The 16442-nt window shown below is 39.7% G+C and overlaps 1 protein-coding gene across 5 annotated transcripts in view; it reads right to left on the bottom strand.

The window, feature by feature from the left end:
• Positions 1-16442, bottom strand: part of LAMA4 (laminin subunit alpha 4) — a 152490-nt gene that overhangs the window by 56850 nt on the left and 79198 nt on the right. For all 5 annotated transcript variants that reach the window (XM_084962772.1, XM_084962757.1, XM_084962777.1 and 2 more), the window contains exons 10-13: positions 10991-11102; positions 8105-8272; positions 5128-5321; positions 618-734 (exon numbers count right to left, since the gene is read on the bottom strand). In XM_084962772.1, the coding sequence (XP_084818898.1) occupies positions 618-734; positions 5128-5321; positions 8105-8272; positions 10991-11102 (591 nt within the window). The remainder of the gene's footprint in view (positions 1-617; positions 735-5127; positions 5322-8104; positions 8273-10990; positions 11103-16442) is intronic.

Here is a 16442-nt window from a genome sequence, read left to right on the forward strand (position 1 = left end):
TGGGCTCATGTACCTGGATTTCGATGTCTCTATCTATCAAGGATTGTGATGGGAGTAGGGATGGAGAGGAAAATAGGCAGCTTGGTGCTGAAATAGTCAAAGAATGAGATGGTGATCAGATGTCTTTAAATTGATATTTTTTCAAAGGTAATAAAAATGAGCTAAGAGTACTTTTGTGATGGTTTGTTTCATTACATTTAAAGTAGGAAAATGCCTACTTTAAATAATGTGACTTTTATTGAGTGCCAGCTTTATTAAACACATGGCTTATGAGTAAAGAGTGAATAGGATGGATCTAGATTTGCACTTTTAATAGAACTTCCTGCAATTATTTGTGCTGCTCAATATGCAGCCACGTGGTATAATGGGCACATGAAATGTGGCTAATGTGACTGAGGAATTAAATTTTAATATTATTTTAAGTAATTCAAATTTAAGTAGCCATGTGTGGCCAGTGGCAACTGCACAATGAAAGAAACTGAAAAATCCAGTCAGCTGATCTTATTTGATAATGCCAGCTAACCTGACAGACTGGAGTTGGTTATTCCTCTGTGAGACTGAGCCACTGTTCTAACCTGCTATAAATACAAACTTGAACAAGTCACATGCATCCTTACCTTTATTATGTCATCAAGTTCTGAAAGGGTCAGCCTCGGCACTGTCAGAGAGTCAGAAGACATGCTCAGAGAAGCGTTCACGCCTTCCATCTGGTCCCTCACTCTTTCGTGTTGCTTCTGCGGGAGGAAGAGCATGGCAGAGAGGAAGACAAGGTCATTTTAGATAAAAGTGGCACCAGGGACAGTGCTGTCGGCTTGCTGCACTATACTCAGACTGATCTGGGTTCCCATCCCAGGCCCACCACTGATTTTTGGTGCGACTCTGGGGATTTCTACCCAGCCCAGGCTCGGCTTTCTTACTGATAAAATGGAGATAATGAAAGTAAGTACCTCGGGAGATTCAAACCACATAGTTATGATTATTACTTACAATGCCACCACATCAAGAAGAGCTGACACTCCAGAGGGGCCTGACTGCTTTCTCCATAAACATGGAATAGCTCTGGGGTTACAGGCTTGAACAGAGGCTCTGTATTCACAGTAACTGGGAAAGGAGTTAATTCCAAAAAGCATCTAATCATGTGCTAACTTGGGCCAGGAACAAATAGCTTACGTGGACAGGAATAAAGTATAGACAAAAGAGTCTTTACCTCCTTTTAAAAATTTAAAATTGCCTTTTTATAAAAGCATATCATTATGATCTTGCTTCTTCCTATTCAGAGCTTTTTTATGTTAGATATTTATATGTTCTGAGGAAGGAAACTGCCTAAGTATGGATATAGTTTTTGACGAATACTTTAATTTTTACCTTCACTTTGGGGTTTTAGAGTCAGGGATGTTGTGATTCTGAAAAAACATTGTGGAGCTTCAGATGAGTTCAGAGGTTGAAAGCAACACAGAATGAAACATTAAGATGGAAAAGTAAACTTATTTTATAATCTGAGTAAAAATGAGCTGATGTTATCTATCTATCTATCTATCTATCTATCTATCTATCTATCTATCTATCCATCCATCTTAATTGCCACACCTGCAGCATGAGGAATTTCTTGGGCCAGGGATTGAACCCATAGCTGCACCACAGCAGCATTTTGAGCCACTGCAGTGACAATGCCAGATCCTTAACTCACTGAGCCACAAAGGAACTCCTGAGGTTACTTTAAAAATGTTAGTTTAGGGGTTCCTGCTGTAGTGCAACAGGATTGGTGGCATCTTGGGAGTACTGGGATGCAGGTTCAATCCCCAGGCTGGCACAGCAGGTTAAGGATCCAGTGTTGCTGCAGCTGCAGCTTAGGGCATGACTTTGGCTCGGATCTGATCCCTGGCCTGGGAACTTCACATGCCACAGGGTGGCCACAAATGAGAAAAAAGAAAGAAATGGTAGTTTAAATTGGAATTGAACTAAGTTATGGTATAATCTAGGGTATCATAGATATAATTACAGAAGCTTATACTTGAAGGACATACTTTAAAACTTTCCAAGTTCATCTTAATGTTTTTCTCCCTCCTTGCACTCTTTTCTGATTTTGAGGAAAGGAATAATGAAAACCATCTTCTCCAATTACCTTGCTACAGGAGAAGACAAAGGTCTAGCGACAGAAAAGTACCTAATTTGGACATTCTCTTAAAGCAAGAACATTACAAAAATCAATTTCCCCTCAAAATCCATCAAGGTTAATATAGTGTGACTATTAGGTTGGACTAATTATTCTTGAATTCATAAGGAGAGGCAGTTATACAGCTCTACACAGATAGTATGAATACTAAAGTTATGTAAGGAAGGGAGGTAAAAAAATTGGTATTATCTAGGAGTTCCCGTCGTGGCGCAGTGGTTAACGAATCTGACTAGGAACCATGAGGTTGCGGGTTCGGTCCCTGCCCTTGCTCAGTGGGTTAACGATCTGGCGTTGCCGTGAGCTGTGGTGTAGGTTGCAGATGCGGCTCGGATCCCGCGTTGCTGTGGCTCTGGCGTAGGCCAGTGGCTCCAGCTCCGATTCAACCCCTAGCCTGGGAACCTCCATATGCCGCGGGAGCGGCCCAAGAAATAGCAACAACAACAACAACAACAAAAAGACAAAAAAAAAAAAAAAAAAAAATTGGTATTATCTAGGTCTCTCAGAGCAGTTTTTCCTGTTACAGAGTCTGAGATGTGACCCCTTCCAGAAACTCTTGTATCTGAGTTGCCTTATGGGGACACAGCTAATGCCCTGAAGTAACAACCAAACTTTAAAGCCATGTGTGAACTTCCCTGTCTGATAATCTCATTGGCAGTAGTTGGAAAATGATATGCTTCAAGTTAAAGGGGTTCTGTCACTTACCACACTTAGCATTAGACAGAAATGAATAAAATTAGCTTTGAAACAAAGATATTCCCACAGAGAGATGGACAATTTGAACAAGAGAAGGTTTAGAAATTAATGATTATGAAAATGAAAGAATTAGCACTATTCAGTATGCTTCAGTATCCATTTCACATACACACATACAAAAAAAAAAAGTTTCCTGATCCTTAAAAAAAAAAAAAAGATAGAAATAATCTTAGGAAGGTGGAGCTTTGGTTTATGAGAATCCCTAGAGAGACAGAATCTTACATTCATGTGATAAGGATTTTTTATAGGATTTTGCAGGAAGGCAAATTAAACAATGTAATCATTAGTTAGGTGGTTACTATTTACATACACTAAAACAGTTAAACTATGTGGTTTTTATTTTTGGTTTTGTACAAGATTGGAATTTGGGAGTTATTTTTTTTTCTAAGCCATGCTGTAGGGTCTAACAGTGAAATGTGATATTAAAACTCATGTTGAGTAGGGGAGACAGATCCATCAATAGATGATCATGATACAGAAACAGAAATGTGCACAGGCTTATCACGAGGTTGCTGGAGAGGAGCTCCTATGGACCTGCGAATGGTGGGGTGGATGGACTTCTTGGAGGAGGTGATGTCTGGGATTATCCAGGCAAAGCAAAAAAGAGGAAAAAGTCTGCAGAAGTATCGCTGGTATGTGATGTTACCCAAAAGGAATGTGTGAACCAGGGGAAATGTAAAGAGGAAGCTGCCAGGGGCCCAGCAGAGAGGATCCCATATGCCACACGAAAGAGCACAGACTGTCTTATAGGAAGTATCTTTGCGAATATTTTTATCCATGAACCAGAGTGAAAAATCTCTTCTATGCTGCAACTCAGTACACATACATTTCTAAGGTAGAAATGTGATGAAACCATGCCTTCTATAGGTGATACACTTGGATATTTTCTATCCTATTTCATTTCTTTTTCTTTTTTAAAAACGCTGGACACAATCCTCAAAACTTATTTTATGACTCGTTAAATGGTTCACAAGCTGTAGTGTCATAGGTATTGCCATAGGTCATAAGGAAAAAATGAAGGGTTATTTTAGTAAAAGCAAGAGATGACTATCAGATTTAGGTGGGCCCCTCTGGCAGGGTGGGGAGCATGGGTTGGATGAGCTAGAATGGAGGAGACAGAAAGGAGGCTATTTTAGTTGAGAAATGAGGAAGGCGTATACTACAGAAGTTACAGCAGAATGGAAAAGAGGGAGGAGAACTAAAAATATTCCCATGGTAAAATTGGTAGATGTGATGACAGGAAAGAGAAAAATTTAAGGACAAAGATGAATCCCAGTAATTTTTTTGAATTGTGCTTAAATTATTTTGTGCTATATGATTTTGTTTTATAAGATAATCAAGCATTTTTATTTTTTTAAAAATAATGCTATCCTTACCATTATTATTCTAAAAATATTAACAAAGGGATTGTTCCAGTGGTGCAAACTGGTGATGATACATATAATTTACTTTTATTTAGGAAATTTTATAAGGACTTACTGAGAGGTAGTGATAACTGAAAATCAGGGCAGAGGACCTAATTTAATTTGGATTTACTGACAATAAAAATAAATATGACTGAAGTAATGGATGGCTCATAGCTGTTTTTCTATTTTTGACACTGCCTTTTCACTCAACCCTTTATAAAGAGGCAGGTGTCTTCCTACCAGAAGACGACCAATCTCGGTGGTACTGTGAGCACGTTCACTGCTCAGGGCAGACATGTGAGCATCACCAGTTCTAAGCTTGAGGCATGGGCATGCACAAGTCCTGGCCTCTCAGGTGACTACCAGCAAGCTCTGGCCAAGTCTGGAAATTTTTCTCACCTCTTTGTAACTGCATGACCTTAGTTTGAATTAGACCCTATTTCGGCAGCTGATGACTAGGCAGGATGTGAGATTTGCTTATCAGGCCCTTCCCAAAATTATACATATCCTTACAGGAACGTGGTTCTGGGATGCTTTGTGACTTTTAATGCTCTCAGTATAACAAAAGGTAGGCACAGGAATCATGCATATAAAGAATTATAATGGTTTCAACATTATTTTAGGTGTACACACATTAGCAAATTGCAGTGGCAAAAAAAAAATGTACAGATATTTTTTAAAATAAAGGTTTAAATGTACCAATATTTTGAAAATTGTGTACCAACTCTCCCTTCTTGGTATAACTTCATGTTGTATATGCCCCATATGCGTTTACAGCTAGAGTATCCACTGTACCTCGTGGTCCCGCTGCCTGGATGCCGTGGCTCTGTTCATGTCTTCAGCATCCCTGACATGGTCAAGGGCCTGGTCAAGTGATTCCTGGAGGTCTGATAACTTAGCATTGTAGTCGTCCAGCTGCTCCAGGACGACAGGAAACAGAGAGCGAGTATCATTGTACAGCCGCTGCCAATTCTCAGCCTGGCTCAGCACTGGAAGAAAGGTACACAGAAACTCAGTCCAGCTTCTTCTGTCTCCTCCCACCCCATCTCACATTTAGCAAAGAGGCAAACCATCAGAATATGCCTTCTTTAGCAGTATTTTTGTGAAACTGTTCACAAAAATAGCCCTATCTTTGATACTTGAAGTTTTATTATTTTTTTTTGTCTTTTTTTTTTTTTTTTGCTATTTTTTTGGGCCGCTCCCGTGGCATATTTTAGTTCTCAGGCTAGGGGTCGAATCAGAGCTGTAGCCGCCAGCCTACGCCAGAGCCACAGCAACGCGGGATACGAGCCATGACTGCAACCTAAACCACAGCTCATGGCAACGCCGGATCGTTAACCCACTGAGCAAGGGCAGGGACCGAACCCGCAACCTCATGGTTCCTAGTCGGATTCGTTAACCACTGCGCCACGACGGGAACTCCCGATACTTGAAGTTTTAAACACTATTTTGTAGGGTTTGGGAGCCCCTGGATCACCGCTAGCTAAAAACAGAGTCTGATTAGTTTTTCTGTCAAGGTTATGTTTTACTTGGAAACCATGTTATTAAACTAGGTTTATTATTACCCAGATTATTAATAATTTTACATAAAAGGGAACTTGGATATAGTATAGTTTCTATACTATAAGGACAACCCAAATTATTGTGTCTGTTACTTACCAATGATATTCACAACCACTCATTTTCTATATTCTCTCCAGTCAGCTGTTTTTAGTTAGCTCCTTTAGGTCAAACCTAAATCATAATTTCCAGTGGGATGAAGATTAAATGGCAATGGTATATTCTCCAACTTTGTATTTGTCTTAATTCTCTGATCAAAGTTATATGCATTGACTATGAGCCTTTCATTTTTCTTCCAGGGACTATCAATCTACCTTACTGAGGTTTTGTATTTACTCTCATCATCACAAGCAGAAGATACAAGTTCATGGCTGAGTAAGGAAAGTGGTTGAAAATGCACTCACTAGTTGGAAGGCAGCTAAGTGGGAGAGGTGATTGGTGCTATTTCCCCAGGGCATTTTGTTAAATAGGCAAGGAGCCTGGAAACATCTGTCTGTGCCATTAGAGCTCCAGCCTTCCTGACTGCCAGCCTTGTCCCAACTCAGAAATGGGGACTTAGATTCTTCTTTATTTCTTACCGTTTCTAAGACTTTCTAAGTTTGCTATCACAATATGCCTTTATGTCAAGAATGATCCTCTTCTGGAATATTCATAACAATTTTTAACAGAAGTTGATAGTACCCATTGCAGGAAAATGATCTAATGTAGGTGCTCTTAACCCTTTATGTGCCATGGGCCCCTTTACAATCTGGTAAAGCCTTCAGATCCCTTCTTATGTGCTTTAAAATGTACAAAATAAAACACACGGAATCAAAAAGGAGACAAATATGTTTAAAAAAAACCACCCAAATTGGAAATATAATAATACATGTGCTTCTTCATTAATGCATTACAAAATTTAGAGGTGAGACCAATAACTACTAAAATTTTGAATTTTTGATGAGCTTACTGTTGAGATAACAACTAAAATACTATACATAAATTTGTATCTTCTTTAGTTAGCTGTGTAGACTAAAAGGGATACAAATTATTTGCAACTCTTCCCATCAAGAGTGAAGTCTATTTCCTCACCTTGAACCTGGGGTGGTCATGATAAATGGAATGAACAAGATATTGCTGAGTTCTGAGTCCAGGCCTCAAGAGACCTTGCACTTCCCATTCGTTCCCTCCTAGAAGGCTGCTGCCATATGAACAAGGCTCAGCTAGCTTCCTTGAGGATAAAGCCCTGCCCAGAGGGAGAGGCCCAGCCATCCCAGCTAAGACCCTAGACATGTGAGTGAACTTGACCAGGCCATATGGAGTAGACATGAGCTGTCTAGATAGAGTCCAGCCTAAACTGCCAACCTATGAAATCATGAGCAAATAAATGGTTATTGTTTTAAATGAACATGTCTGGGGGGATTGTGAGATTGTAATTGATAATTGATACAGTGACCAAATCACAGATTCACCAATACTACTGTGGTTTGCCACCTACATTCATCATTAAAGAAAATGTTAAATTTCCACTGAAGGTTCAAAGTCGTTAAAAGTCACTCATGGACATCAGAACATGAATGTTGCCAGGCTTGTGGCTTTATTGCCTTCTCAATGAGAATTCTCTTATTGTAGTCGGGAATTGGTTTCCCTTAGCTTTCCTTCCCTTGTTTTTTCACCTGCTGCTAAGTTCCTATTTCTTCTCCTCAGAAGTAAAATTTTGTAGATTCCTTGTGGAATCTCAGCTATTTCTCCAAAGCTCAGGGTTTGACCTGGATCTAAAATTCCTTTTTTTTTTTTTTTTTTTTTGTCTTTTTGCTATTTCTTTGGGCCGTTCCCGCGGCATATGGAGGTTCCCAGGCTAGGGGTCAAATCGGAGCTGTAGCCACCGGCCTATGCCAGAGCCACAGCAACACGGGATCCGAGCCATGACTGCAACCTATACCACAGCTCATGGCAACGCCGGATCGTTAACCCACTGAGCAAAGGCAGGGACCGAACCCGCAACCTCATGGTTCCTAGTCGGATTCGTCAACCACTACGCCACGATGGGAACTCCCTAAAATTCTTGATCATATAGTCCTGAATGACTCCCTGAGGCTACATATAAGCTCTAAGTAACTCTGAATATTGCGAATTGGCTGCTTTGGCCAAATGTTGCCTTGCGGCTCAAGGTCCTCTCCTGGACCCACCAAGGACGCAGATGTGTGGGACTCTAGGAACTGAATACACCTACATTCATAGGCTTCATCTGCCTCTTCATCTACAAGTTCCCGCTGGGTGAGGAATGGCCGACGGTGTCGGATCTCCTCAAGCATCTTCTGTGCCAACATCAGCTTCTCAGAGATCTCCTCAGGGCTAAGCTCCTGCTCTTCCCCATAATAGAGCATCTTGTTGTTGATTTCTGAAAGGAAGGACACAGTGAGAAAAGGCAGCAGGGAGAGAGAACTGGGCATTTGATGGTTCTGTCACTGAAAACACAGACAGGGCAAAGTGTAGGGCTGATTCTAAAATGGAAAGAGACTCATGCTTGTGGTGATATTCACCCTGCAAATATTGCTGTCAGCACCAGAGTTCATCCTATATTCATTCGAAGGAGAGGTTAACCTAAGGAAATCGCTTTTCTTCACTTCCCATTTGGTGTTTTCAGAATGGAATTAATACAAAGCCTCCCTTGATTTCAGCTGAGTCTGATTTCTACTGTGATTCAAACCTATTAATAAAAACCTTAAAAGAGCCATTAATATTTAAAAGACAAATCTGGGGTCTATGATAAACCTTTACATAAAATACACAATTTGGAGAAAATATTCTGAGGTATTTCCTGTCACATGTAGGAAGCATTAGAGACATTAATTGTAATTTAGCCAAGGAATTTATCCAAGCTCTAAGCCAGAGTGTATACTGACGGTTGCCCAAGTGAGCCTCTCAGACTGTTGAACAGACTAGATATAATATAGAGGTTTGTTACAATAGGATGTGAGTTTTTGCTCACTGATAGATACATTTTTTTCTTGCAATTGCTTCTGTGGCATGACTGCTTGTCAAGATGGTGCCATTCTGACTCTGGGTCATTGTCATCCCATGTCTATAGCAGAATGGAGAATTTTAGAACTGGAGGGACTGCTGAGGTTCAGAGGGATTAAATGAGTTGTCTGAATACTGGTGGAGCTGAGCAGGTCTCTGGTTCCCTCTTCCTACTACATATGATCAGATGAAAGTTATGTAACTGCTACCTTGTCCTACGGCAGCTCCAGGAGGAAGCATTTTATCTTTCTGGCATAAATGAAATTGTGTGTCTGTGGTTTACTATGATCTATGTGGTTGGCCAGATAAGATGGGTAAACAAACACTGGTGTCACATAAATCATCCCAGGATAAGGGCTTGTATTGTATATGGGTAATAGCTTGAAGGTCGCTGGTAGTTATTTTAGAGATGGTTGGGAATAAGGAATGACACACTATTGGTGTGCAGCATCCCTGAATTCTGAAGCAAGGGAGATAAATGAGGGAAGAGGTTTTCAATGTTATAAAATATTTCTAAGAGTTTTAGGGAAATCAAGTTATGCTAAAAAATTATGAAGGGATTAAATACTCACTTTTCAATTAAAGTCTAAAATATTAACTCAAAGTAAACATAGATATTTTTCTTCTGGCACTTGCAATGCTGAATTTCTTGGCATTCTGATGTAGATATCAGATTTACAATTTGGCTTGTTTTATTTTAGCTATGTCTGGTCTAGATTAGAAAAAGGAAATACAGAGAATAACATTTTTGCCTTTGGTCTTTGGAGACTGTACATTACTTTAAAAAGGTAAAAATTGATGGAAATTGTTTTCTGTTTACATTTCTTCCCCCCCCTTCTTTTCCTATGTCCTAAGGATCAAATAAGAGGGCTTAGATTCTTTCTAAATGAAACAACTCAATCAAAAATTGAGTTACAACAGCAAAGGTGAATTATTTTTTTCTGAATGGCTAAGATGCTGGTTTTATTCGCTGCTTAGAGGGACACTTATTTCTTAATTAGATGAAGCTAATCTAGGTTCAATCTTACTTTTGAACAAGTCAATACTAACTCTGAAATGTTATAGGAAAAGAATATTTTATTAGTAGATGCAAAAGCATGAGATAGTGAAGATGGGAGCAGGGAATGTTTGAAATGTATCCCATTTATTTTTATTATGTATTATGGGCACCAAAGGAAATACAACAAATGATTAATCTTGGCTCGATATATAGAGATCCTTTTTCCTGGAATATGCTCTCTATACCTCAGCACAAAGATGCAAATCTCCCACCGTGGGTCCCTTTACTTTCACTGTGCCCTTGAGATGCACTTGGAATTGTCGCTTAGATCTTAATATATAGGATAATAAAAACTATGGAAGTACACAAATAGTGTATCTTACTTGACTATAACCCAAGGAAATTTGTCTTTATCTTAGAACAAACACAATTGCCTGTTTTCTGTTGGTAAATTGAAGGCTGGCTTTTAGTGTGTTATTAAGACAGTCTTCACAATGCAGCCTGCACTTAAGAGATGTTACAGCACAAATAAGTAAACCCTCAAGAAAAAGATAAAATCTGCTGCATTTTACATGTAGGGTGAAGAAATCTTCCACACCCCTTCCTGGCTTTTCTCCTGGATTGGGGATCAGAGCACACTGCCTGCCTGGTCCTTGGGAAAGTATCACAGAGACAGTTTAGGACCATTTGGATTAGTAGACAGTTTACTGCCACTCTAAAGGCATGGTTTTTCACTGCAAATAATTGAGAAAATCGTGACTCCTACTCAACTCTTGCATTTCAGAGATACCACAGCATATAATTTCCTCTACTGGAAAGGTACTGTGGCATTCCACTTCTGTGAAATGCCTGGAAAGTAAATGATTTTCTGTATTTATTCTTGAAAGCAGACAGAGAGTAAGTAGAGAAGAGTGCTCAGAAGTCCCAGATAAACAAACTTAAAAGAAGACCTTAGATGAGTTTAAACCTATAATACTCTAACAACAGGTCTTGGCACATAGTAAACACTGACATTAGCCATTATTTTTACTGTTGTTAATAACATGAATGACTCCTTGACATGAATGAAGCTGAACAAGAAGAGAATATATTCACCTTGGATTTTATCCCTCAAATCGTGGGCTTGCTCTGCAAGCTGAGTTGCATGGTTAATGGTATCCATGCTTTCCTTCTGAGCCAACTGGCCCTTTCTTGAGGCTTGAGTTTCCTATAAGTAAACCACATAAACACCAGATTAAATTTACAAGAAGGAAAGGCTGTGTATGTGCATATGAGGAGTGGGCATAATGTATTCCATAAACATAAATTTCCCTGACATTTAGAAGAACTATAACATATAAAATGGTCTCAGAAATCATGCATGAAGACTGATACCATGACCAGCTTTAGAATTACAGATACTATTCTTAGGCCATCAGTCACAGTTCAAGTCAAACCAATCATCTTTCATATGTAATTTACCGTTTGAATTTTACTGAATCTCAAGATGCCAGACTAGAGAATTACCCATGTCTGCTGATGAGTTTGATACTCTGCTGATTAAAATGCTTAAAGGTTCAAAGACAGACTTGTTGAGAAAGCAGGCAGATCTCAAAATGCTCTATGCATCCAATGGCTTTTGGGTGGTCCAGCCACTGCTGCAACTGAATTACCATGGAGATTTAAAGGATTATGCTTAGTGGGCTAAATGCTATTTTCAGTGCTGCCTTCCAGATTCCCATCAACACCGATGGCACTTGTGTACAAATAACAACTCGAGCAGCTTTGGCTCAGAATAAATGGAGTTCTTCTCTGAGAAGCTGATTTCATCCTCTCAATTGTTTCAGAGTGCCTATGTAGGACTTGTCAAAATGAAATCCCAACTCAAACATGGCTTCTGAAGAAAGGATGTGTGGGTGTTTGTGTGTATGTGCTTACTTCCGTGTGTGTCTGTGTAATGACAGAAGCTGATTTAAGAAATGGCTCAAGGCCAAGACACTGGCCTGTATACATGGCATGGGGACATATACTTCCTTTGACCTCAGAAAGACGGATTCATGGGTTATATTTAAAACAGGGGAGAGTTCTTCAGTCTGGCACTTGGTCAGTGCCCACTGCCTTGCCTGGTGCTTTTTGGCTCAGCTCTGTGACAAAGGGCTGCAGTACCTGACTGGACTGCAGGGTGATGTGCTACACAGAGTGCTGGTAGGTAGACACCCAGGACAGGAAAGTGGCTGTTTCGAACTTCTCTCCTTTCATCCAGTCTTCCAATTAGAGGATTAGGCCATGATTTTTTTTTCTTTTCTTCTTTATTACTCGAATTTATCACATCTATAGTTGTATAATGATCATAACAATCCAATTTCACAGGATTTCCATCCCATAACCCAAGCACATCCCCCCAGCCCCCAAACAGTCTCCTCTGGAGACCATAAGTTTTTCAATGTCTGTGAGTCAGCATCTGTCCTGCAAAGTTCAGTCTGTCCATTGTTCAGATTCCACATGTGAGTGAAAGCATTTGATGTTGGTGTCTTATTGTATGGCTGACTTCACTTAGCATGATAATTTCTAGGTCCATCCATGTTGTTAAAAATGCCGGTATTTCGTTCCTTTGAATGGCTGAGTAATATTCCATTGTGAATGTGGACCTCATCTTCTGGATCCACTCCTCTGTTGATGGACATTTAGGTTGTTTCCACATCTTGGCTATTGTAAATAGTGCTGCAATGAACAGTGGAGTACATGTATCTTTTTGAGTCATGGTTTCCTCTGGATAGATGCCCAGGAGTGGGATTGCTGGATCAAATCGTAGTTCTATGTTTAGCTTTCTGAGGAATCTCCATACTGTTTTCCACAGTGGTTGCACCAATTTACAATCCCACCAACAGTGTAATAGGGTTCCTCTTTCCCCATACCCTCTCCAGCACTTACTGTTCGTAGACTTTTTGATGATGGCCATTCTGGCTGGTGTAAGGTGGTACCTCATCGTGGTTTTGATTTGCATTTCTCTAATAATGAGTGATGTTGAACATCTTTTAATGTGTTTTTTGGCCATCTGTATCTCTTCTTTGGAGAACTGTCTGTTTAGATCTTCTACCCATTTTTTGATGAGGTGGTTTTTTTTTTTTTTTTTTGGTATGGAGCTGCAGAAGGTGTTTATAAATTTTGGAGATTAATCCCTTGTCAGTTGATTCACTTGCAAAGATCTTCTCCCATTCTGCAGATTGTCTTTTCATTTTGTTTAGGGTTTCCTTTACTGTGCAGAAAATTTTAAGTTTGATTAGGTCCCATTTGTTTATTTTTGTTTTTATTGTCAATACTCAAAGAGGTGGATCTGAGAAGATGTTGCTGTCATTTATGTCAGAGAATGTTTGGCCTATGTTTTCCTCTAAGAGTTTGATAGTGTCTGGTCTTATATCTAGGTCTTTCATCCATTTGGAGTTTATTTTTGTGTATGGTGTTAGGGAGGCCATGATTTTACCTGGAATGTTTTTACATCTCCCAAGCACAACCCAAGCAAGCAGCCCTTGGTCAAGGAAGAGAATGCAAAAATGGTGTCATAGCAAACACAAGCTCCAGAGGATTCATCCGAAATCCCCTCCATACAAGCTCCCTGGGTAGCAGTGCTGCAGCCATCAGCCCCTTCCCTGAAGAGGGGGCTCTCTGAACAGACTCTACCATCTGAGTCACGTGTTCTTTCCCCCAATTCTATTCTCCCTCTTGCCCTGTTCTAATGCTTTCCAGAGACCAAAATTCGTCACCATTTTAAAGTTAGATGATGCAGAAAATAAAATGAATCTTACTCTTGATGTGACTCCTTCCAGCTTTAAAAAAATAAGGACACAAACATAAAACACTGAAAAAATTTAACAAGTTGATTTCTGGTCCAGTTTAAATTGAGTTATATTTACGAAATACAACATGAATATTTTTACTTTGGCTTCATCCTTCCAGGGACAAGGCTTATTGTTATTACCACGTTCATTTAATTTATTTCTTGATATGGAAACTTTGAATTCATTGAAGTAATGAAAGACAGCTGGAGGATGTCAGAGCTCTAATACAATCTCTTCTGACAAACACCAGAGGGCGCTTAGCTGTATGTACTAAAGACACAGCAGCAAAGAGGAACACGTCACTTTAAGCTGCAAAATTCCTTCACATAATATATAGTGATACCTTATTTGAATTACGTTTTTCTTTAAATTTTCTTATGGGAAGAAAATAATTATATGGGCACATGGTAAAATGGGTGTACCTTGCTTTAAGAGCAACTAAAATTTAAAAAATAGTGCACTGTGTAAATCAACTATATTTTAATAAAAAAATTCTCTCACAACTATATGCCATTTGATGGTTAACATTACAAATGGATTAATCCTTTACTAACCTCAACAGTAAATTCTCCTTATATATATTTGATATAAAAAGTGACAGGAATTTTATTTATTATACAGTGCATAACATGTAGTGTATCTAGAATACTATTAAATTAAGTGAGGATGATAATATCTAGGAATGGTCATATACTTTATTTAGTTTAAACTGGGACACTTTTGAGAGTGAAGGGGGAACTTTTAATAGTCACTCTGGGAGACAAGCATACATAGGGACAGTGCTGGGCAAAATGATCATAGGAATACTGGTGTGCCATGTCAGAATCTGTATAGGGATAAAGACTTCATGGGTTTAGTTATCTTCTAAACATTGACTTCCAAATACCTTTTAGCCTCGATCTCCTCTCTTGAGCTACAGACTCAATCTCTACCTGCCCTCTGGAATCCACAGAAGTCTCACCCTTACAAGATCCAGAGTAATCCATTATCAATTTTCAGTCTTGGCCAACTATTTCCATTATCAGAGCTTACATCTTACACTTCTTTGCATCCAATTGGTCACCTATTCATTTTCATTCCACTTGCCATTCTGGCCTCTTCTCCTGTTCCCCACCACCCACCACAGTCTAAGTTCATCCCTGTTCATTGCAAATTCTTTTGAAACGAAGACAAGGTGGCAATCGACCACTCTTGTTTTGACTACTGCGGCAATCTCCTAACTGGTGTCCCTGTGTTCGGTCTCAAACTCACCAATCTGTCATCCCTACTGCAGAGGAATATTTCTGAAATTTGAAATCTCATCAGCTCACTGTTCTAGGTAAATGCCTCAGTGTTTTCCAAAGTCCACAAGATGAGCATGGTGGGTAAGGTTCTTCATGATTTGGCCTCTGAGAACATCTTTAGCATTGTCTTCTGCTTCTTGCTTTACAGTTAATCTTCCACAAGGCCAAGCTCAAGGTTATTCACGCTTCTGGTCCATTGGAATTGAAACATTTTGATTTTTTGTCCTTTTTGTTAGGGTCAGAGATGAAGCTCAGATGTTTTTAAGGCATGGAAGTGACCCACTTTCCTTTCAACCCTAAAGATCCATACATGTTGTTATGCAGGGAGCTTCTGCTGTGGCTGCAGGAGTAGGGAAGAGTTGGAGGAGATGGAGAAGTAGAGGGAACGATGTTGCACCTGCCTGAGCCAGCCCTGACAGACCAGGCTCTGCAGTGCACCTTCTCGATCCAGATGGCAAAGGGCAGCACTGAGGTTGGGAGAGGGCCACCGTCTTCACCTCTGCTTGTAGCCTAGTCTCATTCTTACTTTGAGCATGTGGCTTTGGGAACATGGGAGACTGGAATCGTGACACAGGCCTTGGTACCTTCATTAAGACATGATCAGCAGTGGCAAAAGTGAGACCTTTTTTGAGGAGTGGCTATTTGGGGACACAAATGCATGGGCATACTTTAGGGGTATCCCAGAAGTAGTGAGTGGGAAAGGGCTGTAGGATTTCCCAAAAGGGAGCTAGAGACTTGGATTTGGAGGTTGGGGAAAAAACCTTTAGATTAATGAACATTGCGAGATTTGGGTTATATGAGATTCACGTGACGGATACTTTGCATAGAGAGGTACAGTTGACCCTTGAACACAAGGGTTCAGGGGCACTGATACAGTTGAATATCCATGTTTAACTTTACAGTCGGCCTTTTGTGTCTGAAGTTCTATATCCGCGGATTCTACCAACTGTGGATCATGTAGTACTGTAGTACGCACTTACTGAAAAAAATCTGTGTATAAGTTGACCTGCACAGTTCAAACCTGTGTTGTTCAAGGATCAACTGTATTTTCAAGTTCATGAGGTAACGTTACTCTGCGATTTTTATCACAATGTAGGAATCTACAGTGAAATCCTACACTCTAACTAAAGTTAAATATTAATTAGTTTCTTGATAGAAGGCTTTCTAAGACAAAGCTTTTCTTAAATCCTTCTAAGAATCTTTTTTAGACTAAGGGCTTGAAGGATGCTTGATAAGTCATTAAGACCAGCTCTGGGCATTTGTTTTGAACCCCATTTTTAAGCAGGTTCCTGCACCATCAGTACTATTGGTACTGTAGTCAGAAGGATGCTATTTTAAATAAGAATCAATGGAAACAGCTGGGTGGATGTTCCAGTAGTTTATAATCATCAACCTCTCGCTTTGGTGGTATGTACTTTTTTGGGAGCCTTTTCTACTGTGATATCCCTT

The sequence above is a fragment of the Sus scrofa genome, chromosome 1 (genome assembly GCF_054392235.1).
Source record: "Sus scrofa isolate SSC_HxYL_T2T_F1_AM1 chromosome 1, Sscrofa_HxYL_maternal_Yorkshire_Landrace_v2.0, whole genome shotgun sequence".
Lineage (NCBI taxonomy): Eukaryota > Metazoa > Chordata > Mammalia > Artiodactyla > Suidae > Sus > Sus scrofa.